Raw genomic sequence first — 16,877 nt, 5'->3', positions numbered from 1 at the left:
GTCAATCTGAGAGCCGTTCTTAATTCTTGTGCTTTTTGTGAGGTTCCTTCTGCAAAATGATCAGTTCCCTGACATCAGCATTATTAAATCGTGTGATCTTTAGAAACCCATGTGTGGCCCCATGACCACTGGTGAGGATTAATGCTGCTCTTCCATATCCTAATGTTTTTGTTTTTTCCATTGATGGTATATATTCTTGTAAGGAAGTTTTTTTTTTTTTTTTTTTTTCTTTTTCTTTTTTTTTTTTTCTTTTTTTGGGGGAAAACCTCCTCCAGCGGCCACACTCTGAACTACAGGCCAGGAGGATCATTCTATGTAAACCAGGGAGTCTTCCCCGCCACCTCATCTAGGGAAGATACTTGCTGGGAAATGTTCTGACCCTTGAGTGACTTGTACTAAGTGAGCGGCTTTTTTTTCTCTAATTATCTCACATACAGGAATAACTGAGGAGAATCTAACCAAACTAATCCAGCATGCCAACATACAGAGCGACAGCAACATCATCCGCAATCTGCAGCGCCTGGGAACCCGCGTGATATCCGGGGTATGCTGTTATAGCGTGAGAGTTCTGATTTCGCTGTCCTTTTGCTCCTTGCACAATAACCTTTTCTTTTCTGTAACTTGTCTTGTTCTCCTTGTCTTGTTTTTTCTTTTTTGTTTGTTTTGTTTTTTTGTTTTTTTTTTTTAATACCAGGATCAGCATAGGTTTGTTCTTCCCTTGAGGGTCCTAAAACAAGCATGTGCAGAATGGAGCGGGTAGTCTCTTGCACAGCATGGTTAGCTTTTCTTTGACCACTACAGTACATTTATTACATTGTACTTTAATGATGGTTACCCAGACTAAACGCCAAGTGATTTTCTAAAAAACAAAAGTCAAAACCTAAACTAATAGAAGGAAGGAGAGAAAAAAAAAAAAAAGTACCGTGAATCAAAATGAAATCTCAATGCAGATATTAATGTCATTGAATGAAATGCTTATTTGCAAGAGTCTGGTAGTCAGTAAGAACTAAGAAAAAAATAGAAAAAAAGGGTCACTACAGGCTCAGACTACAAAAGATGTTTTGTAGTCTGTAACCATGGCGACACAAGTCGTCAGAGCTGTTTACACAATAGGTTGCAGAATTGTACAGACTTTTTGAATGTTTCGTAAAGCAGTTGTCAGTTCCCTGCCTCTTCTGGAGAAATGCGCCCCAAGACAAATCAGAGGGTTTTTTTGTGGCATAAAAGCATCATTGCCCTAAGTTCCAACAAAAAAAGTATTTTTATTTATTTATTTTTTTTTTTAAATTGTCAACTAAATATCATTCAGACTTGTTCTTTATATTCTGAAAACAATTCTCAATCCAATATTCTCTCCTTTGGTCACTGTGCTCCTAAAAATCACATCCGCCTCTAAAATGTGAACATGTGCTCCATCATCTCCTGCAGCAACCGTGCTCCACACCCAACAAACCCGACAGAAAGATCCGTCCAGAGTCCACCTATCAGCTCTCCCGCTGGACGCCGGCGCTGAAAGACATCATGGAGGTAAATGTCCTGTTAAGGAACCAGTCAGGCAATTTTGTTCCTTGCATTTTTTTTCCCCCTCTATTGCCAATATTATTGTTGTTGTTATGGTTGTTGTTATTATTATTATTATTATTAAATATTATCTACATTGCTTTGAGCGCTTGTTCTTGTGTGGTTTTTATTTATTTACTTACCGTATATACTCGAGTATAAGCCGACCCCCCCTAATTTTGCCACAAAAAACTGGGAAAACTTATTGACTCGAGTATAAGCCTAGGGTAGGAAATGCAGCAGCTACCGGTAAATTTCAAAAATAAAAATAGATGCTTCATACCGTTCATTATGGCCCCATAGATGCTCCACATAAAGCTGTGCCACATATATAATGCTCTGCACCGTTCATTATGGCCAATAGATGCTCCATATAAAGCTGTGCCCCATATATAATGCTCTGCACCGTTCATTATGGCCAATAGATGCTCCATATAAAGCTGTGCCACATATATAATGCTCTGCACCGTTTATATGGAGCATCTATGGGGCCATAATGAAGCTGTGCCATATAGAATGCTCTGCACCGTTCATTATTGCCCCGTAGATGCTCCACATAAAGCTGTGCCGTATAGAATGCTCTGCACCGTTCATTATGGCCCCGTAGATGCTCCACATAAAGCTGTGCCGTATAGAATGCTCTGCACCGTTCATTATGGCCCCGTAGATGCTCCACATAAAGCTGTGCCGTATAGAATGCTCTGCACCGTTCATTATGGCCCCATAGATGCTCCTTATAAAGCTGTGCCATATAGAATGCTCTGCACCGTTCATTATGGCCCCATAGATGCTCCTTATAAAGCTGTGCCATATAGAATGCTCTGCACCGTTCATTATGGCCCCATAGATGCTCCTTATAAAGCTGTGCCATATAGAATGCTCTGCACCGTTCATTATGGCCCCATAGATGCTCCTTATAAAGCTGTGCCATATAGAATGCTCTGCACCGTTCATTATGGCCCCATAGATGCTCCTTATAAAACTATGCCACATATATAATGCTCTGCACCGTTTATATGGAGCATCTATGGGGCCATAATGAAGCTGTGCCATATAGAATGCTCTGCACCGTTCATTATGGCCCCATAGATGCTCCATAGAAAGCTGTGCCACATATATAATGCTCTGCACCGTTCATTATTGCCCCGTAGATGCTCCACATAAAGCTGTGCTATATACAATGCTCTGCACCGTTCATTATTGCCCCATAGATGCTCCATATAAAGCTGTGCCATATAGAATGCTGCTGCAATAAAAAAAAAAATCACATACTCGCCTCTCTTCGCTCAGGACGCCGGCGCTTTCAATATTTACCTGCTCCTCGTGCGGCTCTGTCTCAAGCACGGACACTCAGCAGAGGGCGCGCACTGACTAAGTCACCGCGCCCTCTGACCTGAGCGTCACTGCCAGAGGACGCTGCAGACGGAGCCGCATCGGAGCGAGGAGCAGATAAATATCGCGCAGCGCTCCCCTCCTCTCCCCGTATACTTACCTGCTCCCGGCGCGGTCCCTGCTTCTCCCGGCGCTGCATCTTCCTGTATTGAGTAGTCACAGTTACCGCTCATTTTCAGTCATGAATATGTGGCTCCACCTCTAAGGGAGGTGGAGCCGCATATTCATTTCTGTAATGAGCGGTACCATGTGACCGCTCAATACAGGAAGCAGATGCAGCGCTGGAAGAAGCAGGGACCGCGCCGGGAGTAGGTGAGTATAATTAGACAGCCCCCCCTCCCTGCCGACCCCCGGGTATGACTCGAGTATAAGCCGAGAGGGGGACTTTCAGCCCAAAAAAATGGGCTGAAAATCTCGGCTTATACTCGAGTATATACGGTATTTATGGGATGAGTTGTAGATTTGACCCCTACTGCTTTTACTGTAAATTGTACTGGAAAAAATCCAGGTCTGGTGAAGGACGGAAGGAATGGTTTGATAACCTGATTCTCCAGGTGACGCTTGCAGTCCTCGGCTCTTCTTCACTTCTCGTTACTGGCACTGCATCCACTTCTTGAATGACCGTGGAGAGCAGAGGTGACATTATGCAGTAGAGCCCCTCTCTCCACTGTCCCGGTCATGTTGTGGGTTGTTTTTTGTTTGTTGTTTTTTTTGTTTTTTTATTGCATTTGTGGTTTCTAAAAATAATTTCAGAAATGTTTGTATGTTGTTCCTAATGTTTTATATGCAAATCTTTTTCAGGATGCCATTGAAAATAAGCTGGACAAGAGACAATGGCCCTTTGTGTCAGAACCCTGCACCCAAGTGAGCAGTTCTCAAGCAGTGGTGAGGTGAGGAGCTGTAATGTCTGCTCGAGTGTTAGAGTGCCTTCGGCATGCTCCAAAAATATGTTCGAGTCCCCGCAGCCTCAACACATACATGGATTGGCTGTTTGTTAGACAACCCCCACATGTGTCGCGGCAGTCGAACAGTATCCGCGGGGACTTGAACATATTTTTTCAGCAAGCCGAAGACACTCTGACACTCAAGCATGATCAGATAACACCTTATCTGAGCATACTTGTTCATCGCTATGATTTCTTAAAGGGTTATCTTGTACACAACATTATCACCTTTCCACAGAATGGATAAATATATGATCAGTGTGGGCTGGTGTCGGTAAGACCACCACTTATCCTGAGAATCGGGGTCCAAAAGTCCTAAATATAAATACAGCGGTAGTGAGCATGTGCAAGCGCCCCCTCCCGTAGACCATGAATGGAGCAGTATCACGCACGCTCGCTACATACTGAACTCCTGTTCTCATGGTGGTCTGTAATCAGAATCCCGGTGCTTTGAGCCCATACCCACAGTTTGGATGCTAAATGTATACGTTGGTTATAGAACAACAACCCCAAGTGTTTTATCGTTTCTCTCTTTTTTTTTTTTTTTTTTTTCCCCTCAGTGCACGATTCGGTCACTGGCACAAAACACGCAGCGCTGCAGAATACAGATCCGGACCCCGACTTATAATCTACGTCCTGGGAGGAGTTTCCATGTCTGAAATGAGATGCGCCTATGAGTTGACCAAAGCGACGGACTCCAAATGGGAAGCTCTGATTGGTAGGTTTAGTGCAGTCCTATGTCTCCTGTTAATAATATTTTTCCATAGGCTCCATTTACACCACTTGTATAGCAACGATTTAAAGGGAAAGCGGTCACTGGATTCATGCTGCGTGAACCATGGGCATCATGAATCAAAGCTGTGTGCAAGGCTGCGGCGCTTCAAAGAACAAAAGCCAACCGAGGTCCGTACTGAGACTGTAGTAGCCGGATGCAGATCTCGGCCAGGTCTCTTCCTATGTACATACGTGAGGGAGGCCCGTCAGTCAACCTAATTCACCGAGCAGTCGTGCAGCCGGACTCTCATTCAGGCTGTCCATGGTTCGGGCAGCATGAATCCACTGTCAGATGCCCCTTAACATTTCGGTGATGTGTTATTGACACATGCAGCTGCTTCTGTCAGCCATAGGGCCCCATTGTGTTAAAAAAAAAAAAAAAAAATAATAATTTTTGTACGTTTATAATATTTTCTGAGCAGCTTCAAGTTGACTTTTTTTTTTCTGCCTGACCTTACTTTACCTTTCCCTTCTATGTGTCAGGCTCCACTCACATATTAACTCCCACCATTTTCCTGGATGGCCTGAAGTCTCTGGATCAGCAGCTTCCTAAGAACGAGTGAAGACCTCTTCCACCTTCTTCAGACAAAGATGTCCTCTCCAGTAACACTCCATAAGGCCATGGTCACACTTTCAGTATTTTACCTCAGTATTTTACCTCAGTATTTGTAAGCCAAATCCAGGAGTGGGTGATTAAATCCAGAAGTGGCGACGTGTCTCCATTATACTTTTCCTCTGATTGTTCCACTCCTGTCTGGGCTTACAGATACTGAGGTAAAATACTGCCAGTGTGATTGTGGCCTCAGTCACACCTCGGCGATGCCATCCCCCTCGAGGACATTGTCTCACCGTGAAGGAGCAAGTTACCAGTGATTCCCCCCTTCTTCATGTCAGTGGGGTCCGCTCACTGCTTTATTAAACAGGGTATCGCCGGAGCACAAGGTCTCGTTTCTCTGAGGGCTCTGGTAGAAGTAATGATCCTTACGTTCCATGATTATAGAATTTTTACAAAAAAGATTCCTGAAGGATATTTATATATTGTTATCGGATATTCTGCCTGTCTGCCTACCCTCACCGACTATCCTCCCTCTGCAGCAACGTGGGTGCACTGCGCCCACCCTCCAGACATTTCAGGACCCCCCGCTTCAGATCTGGGAACGCTCAGTAATATTTAGTATGTGTAAGTATAGTCAGGTCATGTTCCGTCTAGTCTGTAGTATCCTCCTCGTATTGTCAATGATTCCTATTCTCTGTACGTTACACAACGGATCATTCAGAGCGCCCCCTGCCGGTCACATTGTGTAATGTAGTGACATATGGGGAAAAAAAATCTATTTATATTTCAATCCATTTTTTTGTGTTGCATATGGAATGTGCCTTTATAAAATCCAAGGTTTTTGGTAATGATCCCTTTTATCAATAAGTTGGTGCTTTATCAATACATCTGCACCAATTTGTCTGCTTTCTTTTAAATAAAGCTTTGACACATTGAAATTTTGAGAGATGGAGTTTGGTAGGTTGTGGACATTTAGCAGGAAGGAATTGTGTGAAACTGGGTGCAGAGGAACAGACCAGTGAATGTGCACAAGAGTCTGATAGACTATATGTATAATTTTTTTGTATTCCAATTCTGTGCCTTTTAATGTGCAATATATATATATAATATGTATGTGTTTGTCAGTATTCTCCTTGTCTACATGCAATCTTACAATGATTTACAGTTACGCCTTCATATTTCTTCGGGAGGATTCAGCAAATCTTAGGCAAGGGAAACATGGAGTAGTCGACAATAGAAATCTCACACATCTGATCAAGTCTGATCTACCCTGTTGGAAAACACAATCTTTTTGTGCTCTTTATAAAAACGCATTAGACCTAAGGGGCTTTCCAAGTAATGATGACATCAATAGTTATACATTCTAAGCTTAGTTTAGAAATTCTTCTGTAACCAATGCCATCAGTATATTTTGCAACAATAAGGTTGTGAAGGTCTTGAGACTGCTCACTGGCTTTACTCATCATGAGATGTTTGTTGCGTAGCACCTTCGTAATGAAATACCTTTTTATAGGCCATCACTTGAACCAGCTGATAGCAATCCAGCCACTTAATATTTTTCACTTTCTAATTACTGATAGATTTCAGCTGGTGTCATGAGTTTATATGACTTTTTGTACCTCTTTTTGTTTTGTGTTCAATACTTTTTCCCTGTATCATTTTGTCATTATTACACACAACTTAATTTATGGACATCTATGGTTTGATTTCTTTGCCTGTGTGGATTGGATGGGTTGTTACAGACATCTGGTGAGAATTTCATGAAAATAGCACTTTTACTAATACATTTACTTATTTTCACCTGCTGTATGCCCCCATTCTACAATCAGTAGGGGGAGGGGGCTACTTCTCATAAGTTGGGATTATAACACAGCTCTATCAAGGTCCCTACTTTTATGTACGACCTCCTTTATTAAGTCCCAGCTGTTAGAGCTCCACTAATGACAGCTATTAAAGGGAATACAAAAGTGTTTTTACATGACTCAGAATGGTTAAAAAAAAAATCTTTTATTGAAATTTGGTCTCTCCTTCTTGGACGTGTCTCAGCACACCAAAAATGACTGCTCCGTCGTTCGTTAGCCACAGCAGTAATGTGCTTCAGCGAGTAACTTTCTGGTGTGTAGAGACCAGCACTTATTGAGTGTCAGGACAAGCCGGGAAAAATATGTAGACCACTCTCTTATCAAGCTGAGCCTGAAGTTTATTCGGAGATTCGCAGCAGAACGGTTTCATAGAAGGTAGAGAGATAAAGCATGCAGGCACAAACAGGGGTCCAGAGAGACAAAGCAATGCTGGGATATTTGGCAGTGGTCTGGCCCTAGCCTGGCCATGGTGTGGCTCGGCAGCAGGTTGGCGATGTAATGACCCCGAACAACAGTCACAGGGGCTTTTTATACGTGATACACACAAAGGGAACAAAGAAAACACATTGTGTCAAAGGGGCGTATACATGATAACATCATACTGCATAGAAAAACACATTCACAGACAAAACAATGACTTTGAGGCTCTTTATGCCAAATTCCATTAGAACTCGTAAATTAACCCCTTAGTGACAGAGCCAATTTGGTACTTAATGACCAGGCCAATTTTTGCAATTCTGACCACTGTCACTTTATGAGGTTATAACTCTGGAACGCTTCAACGGATCCCGCTGATTCTGAGATTGTTTTTTCGTGACATATTGTACTTCATGTTAGTGGTAACATTTCTTCGATATTACTTGCGATTATTTATGAAAAAAAACGGAAATATGGCGAAAATTTTTAAAATTTTGCAATTTTCAAACTTTGTATTTTTATGCCCTTAAATCAGAGAGATATGTCATGAAAAATAGTTAATAAATAACATTTCCCACATGTCTACTTTACATCAGCACAATTTTGGAAACAAAATTTTTTTTTGTTAGGGAGTTATAAGGGTTAAAAGTTGACCAGCAATTTCTCATTTTTACAACACCATTTTTTTTTAGGGACCACATCACATTTGAAGTCATTTTGAGGGGTCTATATGATAGAAAATAATGAAGTGTGACACCATTCTAAAAACTACACCCCTCAAGGTTCTCAAAACCACATTCAAGAAGTTTATTAACCCTTTACGTGCTTCACAGGAACTGAAACAATGTGGAAGGAAAAAATGAACATTTAACTTTTTTTTGCAAACATCTTAATTCAGAACCATTTTTTTTATTTTCACAAGTGTAAAAACAGAAATGTAACCATAAATTTTGTTATGCAATTTCTCCTGAATACGCCAATACCCCATATGTGGGGGTAAACCACTGTTAGGGCGCATCGCAGAACTTAGAAGTGAAGGAGCGCCGTTTGACTTTTTCAATGCAGAATTGGCTGGAATTGAGATCGGATGCCATGTCACATTTAGAGAGCCCCTGATGTGCCTAAACAGTGGAAACTCCCCACAAGTGACACCATTTTGGAAACTAGACCCCTTAAGGAACTTATCTAGATGTGTGGTGAGCACTTTGAACCCCCAAGTGCTTCACAGAAGTTTATAACGTAGAGCCGTGAAAAAAAAAATTTGCATTTTCTACAAAAATGATCTTTTTGCCCACAAATTTTTATTTTCACAAGGGTAACAGGAGAAATTAGACCATTAAAGTTGTTGTGCAATTTCTCCTGAGTACGTCGATACCCAATATGTGGGGGTAAACCACTGTTTGGGCGCACCGCAGAGCTTGGAAGAGAAAGAGTGCCGTTTTACTTTTTCAATGTAGAATTGGCTGGAATTGAGATCGAACGCCATGTCGCGTTTGAAGAGCCCCTGATGTGCCTAAACAGTAGAAATCCCCCACAAGTGACCCCATTTTGGAAACTAGACCCCCCATGGAACTTATCTAGATGTGTGGTGAGAACCTTGAATGCCCAAGTGCTTCACAGAAGTTTATAATGCAGAGCCGTGAAAATAAAAAATATTTTTTTTTTCCACAAAAAAGATTTTTTAGCCACCAAATTTTTATTTTCACAAGGGTAACAGGACAAATTGGACAACAACTTTTGGGGTCCAATATCTCTTGAGTATGCTGGTACCCCATATGTGGGGGTAAACCACTGTTTGGGCGCACGGCAGAGCTCGGAAGGAAGGAGCGCCGTTTTGGAATGCAGACTTTGATAGAATGGTCTGCGGGTATTATGTTGCGTTTGCAGAGCCCCTGATGTACCTAACCAGTAGAAACCCTCCACAAGTAACCCCATTTTGGAAACTAGACCCCCCCAAGGAACTTATCTAGATGTGTGGTGAGAACTTTGAATGCCCAAGTGCTTCACAGAAGTTTAGAATACAGAGTCGTGAAAATAAAAAATATTTTTTTTCCACAAAAAAGATATTGTAGCCCCCAAGTTTTTATTTTCACAAGGGTAACAGGAGAAATTGGACTGCAATAGTTGTTGTCCAATTTATCCCGAGTACGCTGATGCGCCATATGTGGGGGTAAACCACTGTTTGGGCGCACGGCAGAGCTCGGAAGGGAAGGAGCGCCTTTTTGGAATGCAGACTTTGATAGAATGGTCTGTGGGCATTATGTTGCGATTGCAGAGCCCCTGATGTACCTAAACTGTAGTAACCCCCCACAAGTGACCCCATTTTGGAAACTAGACCCCCCAAGGAACTTATCTAGATGTGTGGTGAGAACATTAAATGCCCAAGTGCTTCACAGAAGTTTAGAATGCAGAGTCGTGAAAATAAAAAATATTTTTTTTTTCACAAAAAAGATTTTGTACCCCCCAAGTTTTTATTTTCACAAGGGTAACAAGAGAAATTGGACCCCAGAAGTTGTTGTCCTATTTATCCCGAGTACGCTGATGCCCCATATGTGGGGGTAACCCACTGTTTGGGCGCACGGCAGAGCTCAGAAGGGAGGGAGCACCATTTGACTTTTTGAGCGCAAAATTGGCTGTCGTGTTTGGAGACCCCCTGATGTACCTAAACAGTGGAAACCCCCCAATTCTAGCTCCAACCCTAACCCCAACACACTCCTAACCCTAATCCCAACCTCATCCATAATCCTAATCACTAACCCTAACCATAATCACAACCCTTACCCCAAAACAACCCTAATGTCAACCCTAACCATAACCCTAATCAAAACCCTAAATCCAACACACCCCTAATCCTAATCTCAACCCTAACCTCAAACCTAACCCTAATCCCAATACACCCCTAATCACAACCCTAACCTTAACCCTAATCCCAAACCTAACCCTAATCCCAAGCGTAACCCTAATGCCAACCCTAACCCTAATACCAACCCTAATCCAAACCCTAACCCTAATCCCAGCTCTAACCCTAACTTTAGCCCCAACCCTAGCCCTAACTTTAGCCCCAACCCTAACTCTAGCCCTAGGGCTACTTTCACACTTGCGTCGTTTGGCATTCCGTCGCAATCCGTCGTTTTGGACAAGAAACGGATCCTGCAAATGTGCCCGCAGGATGCGTTTTTTGCCCATAGACTTGTATTGCCGACGAATCGTGACGGATGGCCACACGTCGCGTCCGTCGTGCACTGGATCAGTTGTGTTTTGGCGGAGCGTCGGCACAAAAAAACGTTCAATGAAACGTTTTTTTGTACGTCGCATCCGCCATTTCTGACCGTGCATGCGTGGCCATAACTCCGCCCCCTCCTCCCCAGGACATAGATTGGGCAGCGGATGTGTTGAAAAACTACAGCTGCTGCCCACGTTGTGCACAATTTTCACAACGTGCGTCGGTATGTCGGGCCGACGCATTGCGACGGCCCCGTACCGACGTAAGTGTGAAAGAAGCCTAACCCTAAGTTTAGCCCCAACCCTAACCCTAAATTTAGCCCCAACCCTAACCCTAAATTTAGCCCCAACCCTAGCCCTAACCCTACCCCTAACCTAACCCTAACCTAACCCTACCCCTAACCTAACCCTACCCCTAACCCTAATTTTAGCCCCAACTGCTGTTCTCCTGCCGGCCGGGCATGCGTCCGCCATGTTCTGCTGCCGGCGGCCAGGAGGAGCAGCAAGAGGATCCAGGGACCTAGGTGAGTATGCTAGGGTCCCCGAATCCCCTTATTTCTCTGTCCTCTGATGTGCGATCACATCAGATGACAGAGAATTACACTTTACTTTTTTTTTTTTTTGCGGTCGCCGGCAAACAGTTAATTACCGGCGATCGCAAAACAGGGGTCGGTAATACCGACCCCGATCGTGCTCTTTGGGGTCTCGGCTACCCCCGGCAGCCGAGACCCCAAAGATTCTCCCGGTGCCGGCCGGCGGGCGCACTGCGCATGCGCCCGCCATTTTGAAGATGGCGGCGCCCACCGGGAGACACGAGGAGCATCGGGGGAGCTAGGTGAGTATTGGGGGGCCACCTGGGACCCCTTTTCTCTGTCCTCCGATGTGCGATCACATCGGAGGACAGAGAAATTAAAAAGAGATCGCTTTTTTTTTTTTTTTTTTGCGATCGCCGGTAAACGGTTAATTACCCTCGGCAGCCGAGACCCCGGAGAAAATCGGCCTCTGGGGGGCGCTATGGACTTTTTCCACAGCGCCGTTAATTAACGGCGCTGTGGTTTAAGTACCCTTAGCGGCCGCCGTTAAAAGGCGTATCGGCGGTCACTAAGGGGTTAAATTTCCATGTTCCTCTTATAAACTGTCATTGTTCACTTAATACACTTATTTATTACCATATGTTTACCCTTTTTCTATGCTCATGGCCCTGCAGCTGATCCAATTAACCTGTATGTCCACTATACCTGCTAATGGCTATGATATCATCTTGTGTCTCCAATCTGTCTATGACTTTCAGAAGTACATCTTAGAATTAGCTGGTTTCTGCTAGAGCCAACAAGGCTGTTCAGTATATTATGGCTGACCATTCTCTTACAGGCCCTTTAAAAAAAAAAATCTTTTCTCCTTCGCCACATTGGGGGACACAGGACCATGGATGTTATGCTGCTGTCACTAGGAGGCTGACACTAAGTTGAGACAAAAAGTTAGCTCCTCCCCTGCAGTATACACCCTCATGCTGGCTTCCAGAGACCCAGTTCAAGCTTAGTGTCCGTAGGAGGCGCACTGGATTTAAACCTTCTTTTCTGGACGAATGGGGCGACGGATTCTTTCATGTTCCGATCTCCCCGAACCAACAACAGGCGAGCACGGGAGTTTTACCTCTCCGTATCCTCTCCTGCTATGTGCGATGCCGCTGCCTGAGCTGATTCTAGGGCCGACGGGCCCCGTCAAGGGCACCGACCTCCCCCGTTTTACAGACGAGCACTGGAGTGTCACCTCCAGTATCCTCTTCTGCAGCCAGGCCTTATTGCTGGACATCTGCCCGGCCCACCAGGTCTCACCCTCGGCTGTTCAGAGGCACTATTCCACCGTGGCGTCCGTGCGTCCCCCACTGCATCACCACTGAAAAAGAGCGGATGATGGAAGGAGGCGGACGGTTCCTCTCCACCCCCCTTTTTAAGGAGATGGTGAATGGAGGCTTCCCTAACCCTGCACCGTCCTATTTACCCCGGGCACCTTCATTTTGGGGTAAGTGCACTATGGGTCGTTTTTTTCTGGCGGTCACCTGATATATGGAGGGCTCCATAGCGGGAATTCACCCCAGGGCACCACGACTCCTTTCCCTGCGGACCGCGGGTGCGCGCTGGCCGAAGCCAGAAATTTAGTCCCTGGCTTCGGCCTAGTCTAGGCCGCATCTCGGTAGGCTCCGCCCACCGCACACATCATTCCAGCAGCTCCGCCCACGCTTCTGGCGCTTCTCGCTCCCTGCGAGACTACCCACAGATTCTCGGCAGCCATCTTCTGCACAGCAGCGCCGGCCGGCTTCTTCCACACGCCAGCAGCTCTGGAGGTTCTCTTCCACATCACCTATCCGACTTGCAGGGCACAGGACTCGAGTAAGGAGATGGCACTAAGTGCTTCCCTGCAGCATTACCCCTCAGCTTCCACGAGCAGCCCTCTTTTCTTCTCTCATTGGGGTACAACATGTCGCAGTCAAGGGCTAAAAAGACCACTAAGGTACATACCACCTTTTTTACTGCGTGTACCACCTGCCAGGCTCCTCTCCCTCCGCCTCAAAGCTCCCCTCTCTGCCATGCCTGTGATGCCCAATGTGCCCAAGAGCCCTCTGTCGCTACCGACCCCAGTGTATCTAGCCCCCATGAGTGGGCCGCGTCAATGTCACAATCCATGGCTTCGCTGGCCAAAGCGATTGAATCCCTTCATGACCCCTCTGGGGAGCGAGGCGTCCTTTCTTCTGGGTTAACAGACCTCTCTATAACAGGGGAATCATCGGCCCGCAGAGGCCGCTCTCACCCGAAAGAGGTACGACCATCCAAAAAACGGATCCGCACTATCTCCGCTGGGCATTCACCACGCCATTCAGCCTCTGGTAGCTCTACTTCTCGCTCACCCTCTCCAGGGGCTCGAAGTGATCATGACTGAGTATGAGTCTGAGGCGTCCCTGGACCCGGATTCTCCGGAGTTCCGATCAACTGTTGACTCTCTCATTGAGGCTGTCAATCATGCGCTAAAGGTTAATGATGACCCTAATTCAGCTCCGGATCACACTATTTCCTTTACGAGAACCAATCGATCCCATAAGGTGTTCGCCTCCCATCCAGACTTCCTAGAGATAGTTCGGCGGCACAGGGCGACCGGATAAGCGCTTTACGGGTAAAAAAGGCCCTGGATTCAAAGTATCCCTTTTCCGCAGATCTGGTCAAAGATTGGACGGAACCACCGCTGGTAGATCCTCCGGTATCGCGTTTGGCTACCAAAACACTTCTATCAGTACCTGAAGGGGCTTCAATAAAAAATCCCACAGAACGCCAGTTAGATTCTCTGGCACGCTCAGTGTATGAAGCCTCAGGTTCCTCCCTATCTCCCTCCTTCGCTGCGGTATGGGTCGCCAAAGCAATGGTCTTCTGGGCAGATGCCCTTGCAAAATCCATTCAGGACCAGGCTCTTCCATCTGAGGCGGTGGACCTCGCCAAACAAATTGCTATGGCTGCAGATTATGTGATGTACGCGTCATTAGATGCAGCGGACTGTGCGGCAACTGCAGCTTCAAACGCCATCACCATCAGGAGAGCTATTTGGCTTAGAGAGTGGTGTGCGGATTCCACCTCAAAGTCCCTAATTTCCCTACCTTTTCAGAGCGGGCGTCTGTTTGGAGAAAAATTGGACCAGCTTATTTCCGATGCTACAGGAGGGAAAAGCAAGTTCCTCCCTCAACACAGGCCTAAAGCTGCCTTTCAGCGCCAACATTTTCGTTTTCGGCCCTTTCGCATTAGCCCTTTCTGGTCCAACTCCACAGCATCGTCCAGATCTGATCGATCTACACGCACAGACAGAGACTCTCGGCCTTCTTACAGACCGAATCAGTCCTGGCGAGGAAAACCTAGACAACCCAGAACCAGAGGTTTCAGGCCTTCCAGATTTCTTTCACAATGACTTGGGGGGTGTTCCAGTCGACACCACCAAGGTAGACGGACGCCTGCTTCTTTTTCGACACGTCTGGCTTTCCGTCATCCACGACGAATGGGTCAGAGACCTGGTGTCTTCTGGTTACAAAATAGAATTCTTCGCCTCCCCTCCAGCACGGTTTTTTCCCTCTCGTCTCCCAGGTTCGGGAGCTCAGTCTCGCGCTCTTCACTGCGCCATCTAATCCCTCCGCCAAAACGGGGTCATCGTTCCGGTTCCAGAACACGAGAGATTCAGAGGTTTTTACTCAAAACCTCTTCATCGTGCCAAAAAAGGATGGGATGGTGCGCCCCATTTTGGACCTGAAGCTCCTAAACAAGTATGTAAAAGTACAGCACTTCAGGATGGAATCCCTCCGGTCGGTCATTTCCTCAATGGAGAGAGGTGAGTTCCTAGCATCAATAGACATCCAAGATGCCTATCTTCATATCCCAATCTTTCCTCCACATCAAAGGTTCCTCCGTTTCGCCATCCTAGAGGACCATTTTCAATTCACGGCCTTACCCTTTGGTCTTGCCACTGCGCCCAGGGTATTCACAAAGGTCATGGCGGCTGTCATGGCCATTCTACACTCCTGGGGAGTGGTCGTGTTGCCATACTTAGACGACCTCCTGATCAAAGGTTCGTCTTATGCCTGCGAAGCAAGCGTCCGCATTACGTTGGATTCCCTTTCGCGCCTTGTTAATCAACTTGGACAAGTCCTCCCCTGTTCCAGCTTGACGGATCAATTTCCTAGGCATGATCCTGGACATGTCCAAGGGGCTGGTTTTACTTCCTCGGTCCAAGGCCCAGGCGCTTCAGCAGGGAGCCCGGACGCTCTGTTGCCCTTGTCCGCAGTCCATTCGGTTTGCCATGAAGATCCTGGGGAAGATGGTGGCCGCAATGGAAGCGGTCCTCTTTGCTCAACTGCATCTCCGTCCCCTCCAACAGGACCTGCTAGACAATTGGGACAGGAGTCCCTTAGCTCTCGACCGGCCATGTCCTCTGCCCCCGCGGATCAGGCAAGCGCTCAAATGGTGGACTTTGGAATCATCTCTCAACCAGGGGAGGTCTTTTCTCCCGATCCATTGGCTGGTGGTGACTACCGACGCCAGTCTCCTCAGTTGGGGAGCGGTGTTTCGCCACCACACTGCCCAGGGTCGTTGGATGATTCAGGAATCGAAACTTCCCATAAACATCTTGGAGATCCGAGCCATCAGATTTGCCCTCAGACATTTTCATTTCCTGCTTGCGGGTCACCCAATCCAAATTCAATCAGACAACGTCACAGCGGTGGCATACATAAACCATCAGGGGGGTACCTGCAGCAGGGTGGCGATGAAGGAAGTCTCCCACATTCTCCGTTGGGCCGAGACCAACCACTCCACCTTTTCTGCAGTGCACATTCCAGGCGTCGAGAACTGGGCGGCGGACTTTCTCAGCCGTCAGGGTCTCGCCTCAGGGGAGTGGGTACTCCATCCACAGGTTTTTCAACAAATCTGCTTTCGCTGGGGAACTCCGGACATGGACCTGATGGCGTCCAGACTGAACGCCAAGGTCCCCAACTTCATAGCACGTTCTCGGGATCCCCGGGCCGTCGGGGTGGATGCACTGATATCCCCATGGCACCGGTTTCAATTCCCGTACGTGTTCCCTCCACTTCCTTTGTTGCCGAAAGTGATCCAAAAAATCAAGATGGAGGGGGTTCCGGTGATTCTTATTGCCCCAGATTGACCACTTCACGCATGGTATGCGGAGCTCATTCATCTTGTATCTGACATCCCCTGGCGGTTACCAGACCGCCCAGATCTGCTTCGCCAAGGACCGATCTACCACCAGAGCTCAGGGGCCCTACGTTTAACGGTGTGGCTGTTGAAACCTGGATCCTAACTCAAGCAGGTTTCTCCCAGCAGGTCCTCGCCACCATGATCAGCGCTCGCAGACGTCTTCCGCTTGCATCTATCACCGCACCAGGAAAGCCTTCTTCTCATGTTGCAGGCTCCACGGTCGCCCTCCTCTCGTTTTCTCCATTCCCTCCATTCTGGAATTTCTCCAGTCTGGCTTGGATTCTGGCCTTGCGCTCAGTTCCCTCAAGGGTCAGATTTCAGCGTTATCGGTGTTGTTCCAGCGTACGATAATAATAAAAATCTTTATTTATATAGCGCCAACATATTCCGCAGCGCTTTACAGTTT

General features: G+C 46.4%; 1 protein-coding gene across 1 annotated transcript in view; it reads left to right on the top strand.

The window, feature by feature from the left end:
* Nucleotides 1–6,914, top strand: part of STXBP2 (syntaxin binding protein 2) — a 68,815-nt gene extending 61,901 nt beyond the window's left edge. The window contains exons 15-19 of the mRNA XM_069766844.1: nt 438–544; nt 1,429–1,527; nt 3,754–3,842; nt 4,457–4,614; nt 5,154–6,914. Of these exons, the coding sequence (XP_069622945.1) occupies nt 438–544; nt 1,429–1,527; nt 3,754–3,842; nt 4,457–4,614; nt 5,154–5,233 (533 nt within the window). The 3' untranslated portion in view covers nt 5,234–6,914. The remainder of the gene's footprint in view (nt 1–437; nt 545–1,428; nt 1,528–3,753; nt 3,843–4,456; nt 4,615–5,153) is intronic.
* The last annotated feature ends 9,963 nt before the right edge of the window (nt 6,915–16,877 follow it).

Source organism: Ranitomeya imitator, chromosome 4 (genome assembly GCF_032444005.1).
Source record: "Ranitomeya imitator isolate aRanImi1 chromosome 4, aRanImi1.pri, whole genome shotgun sequence".
NCBI lineage: Eukaryota > Metazoa > Chordata > Amphibia > Anura > Dendrobatidae > Ranitomeya > Ranitomeya imitator.
The sequence above is the reverse complement of the archived record's forward strand: the minus strand, read 5'-3'. Positions and strand labels throughout refer to the sequence as shown.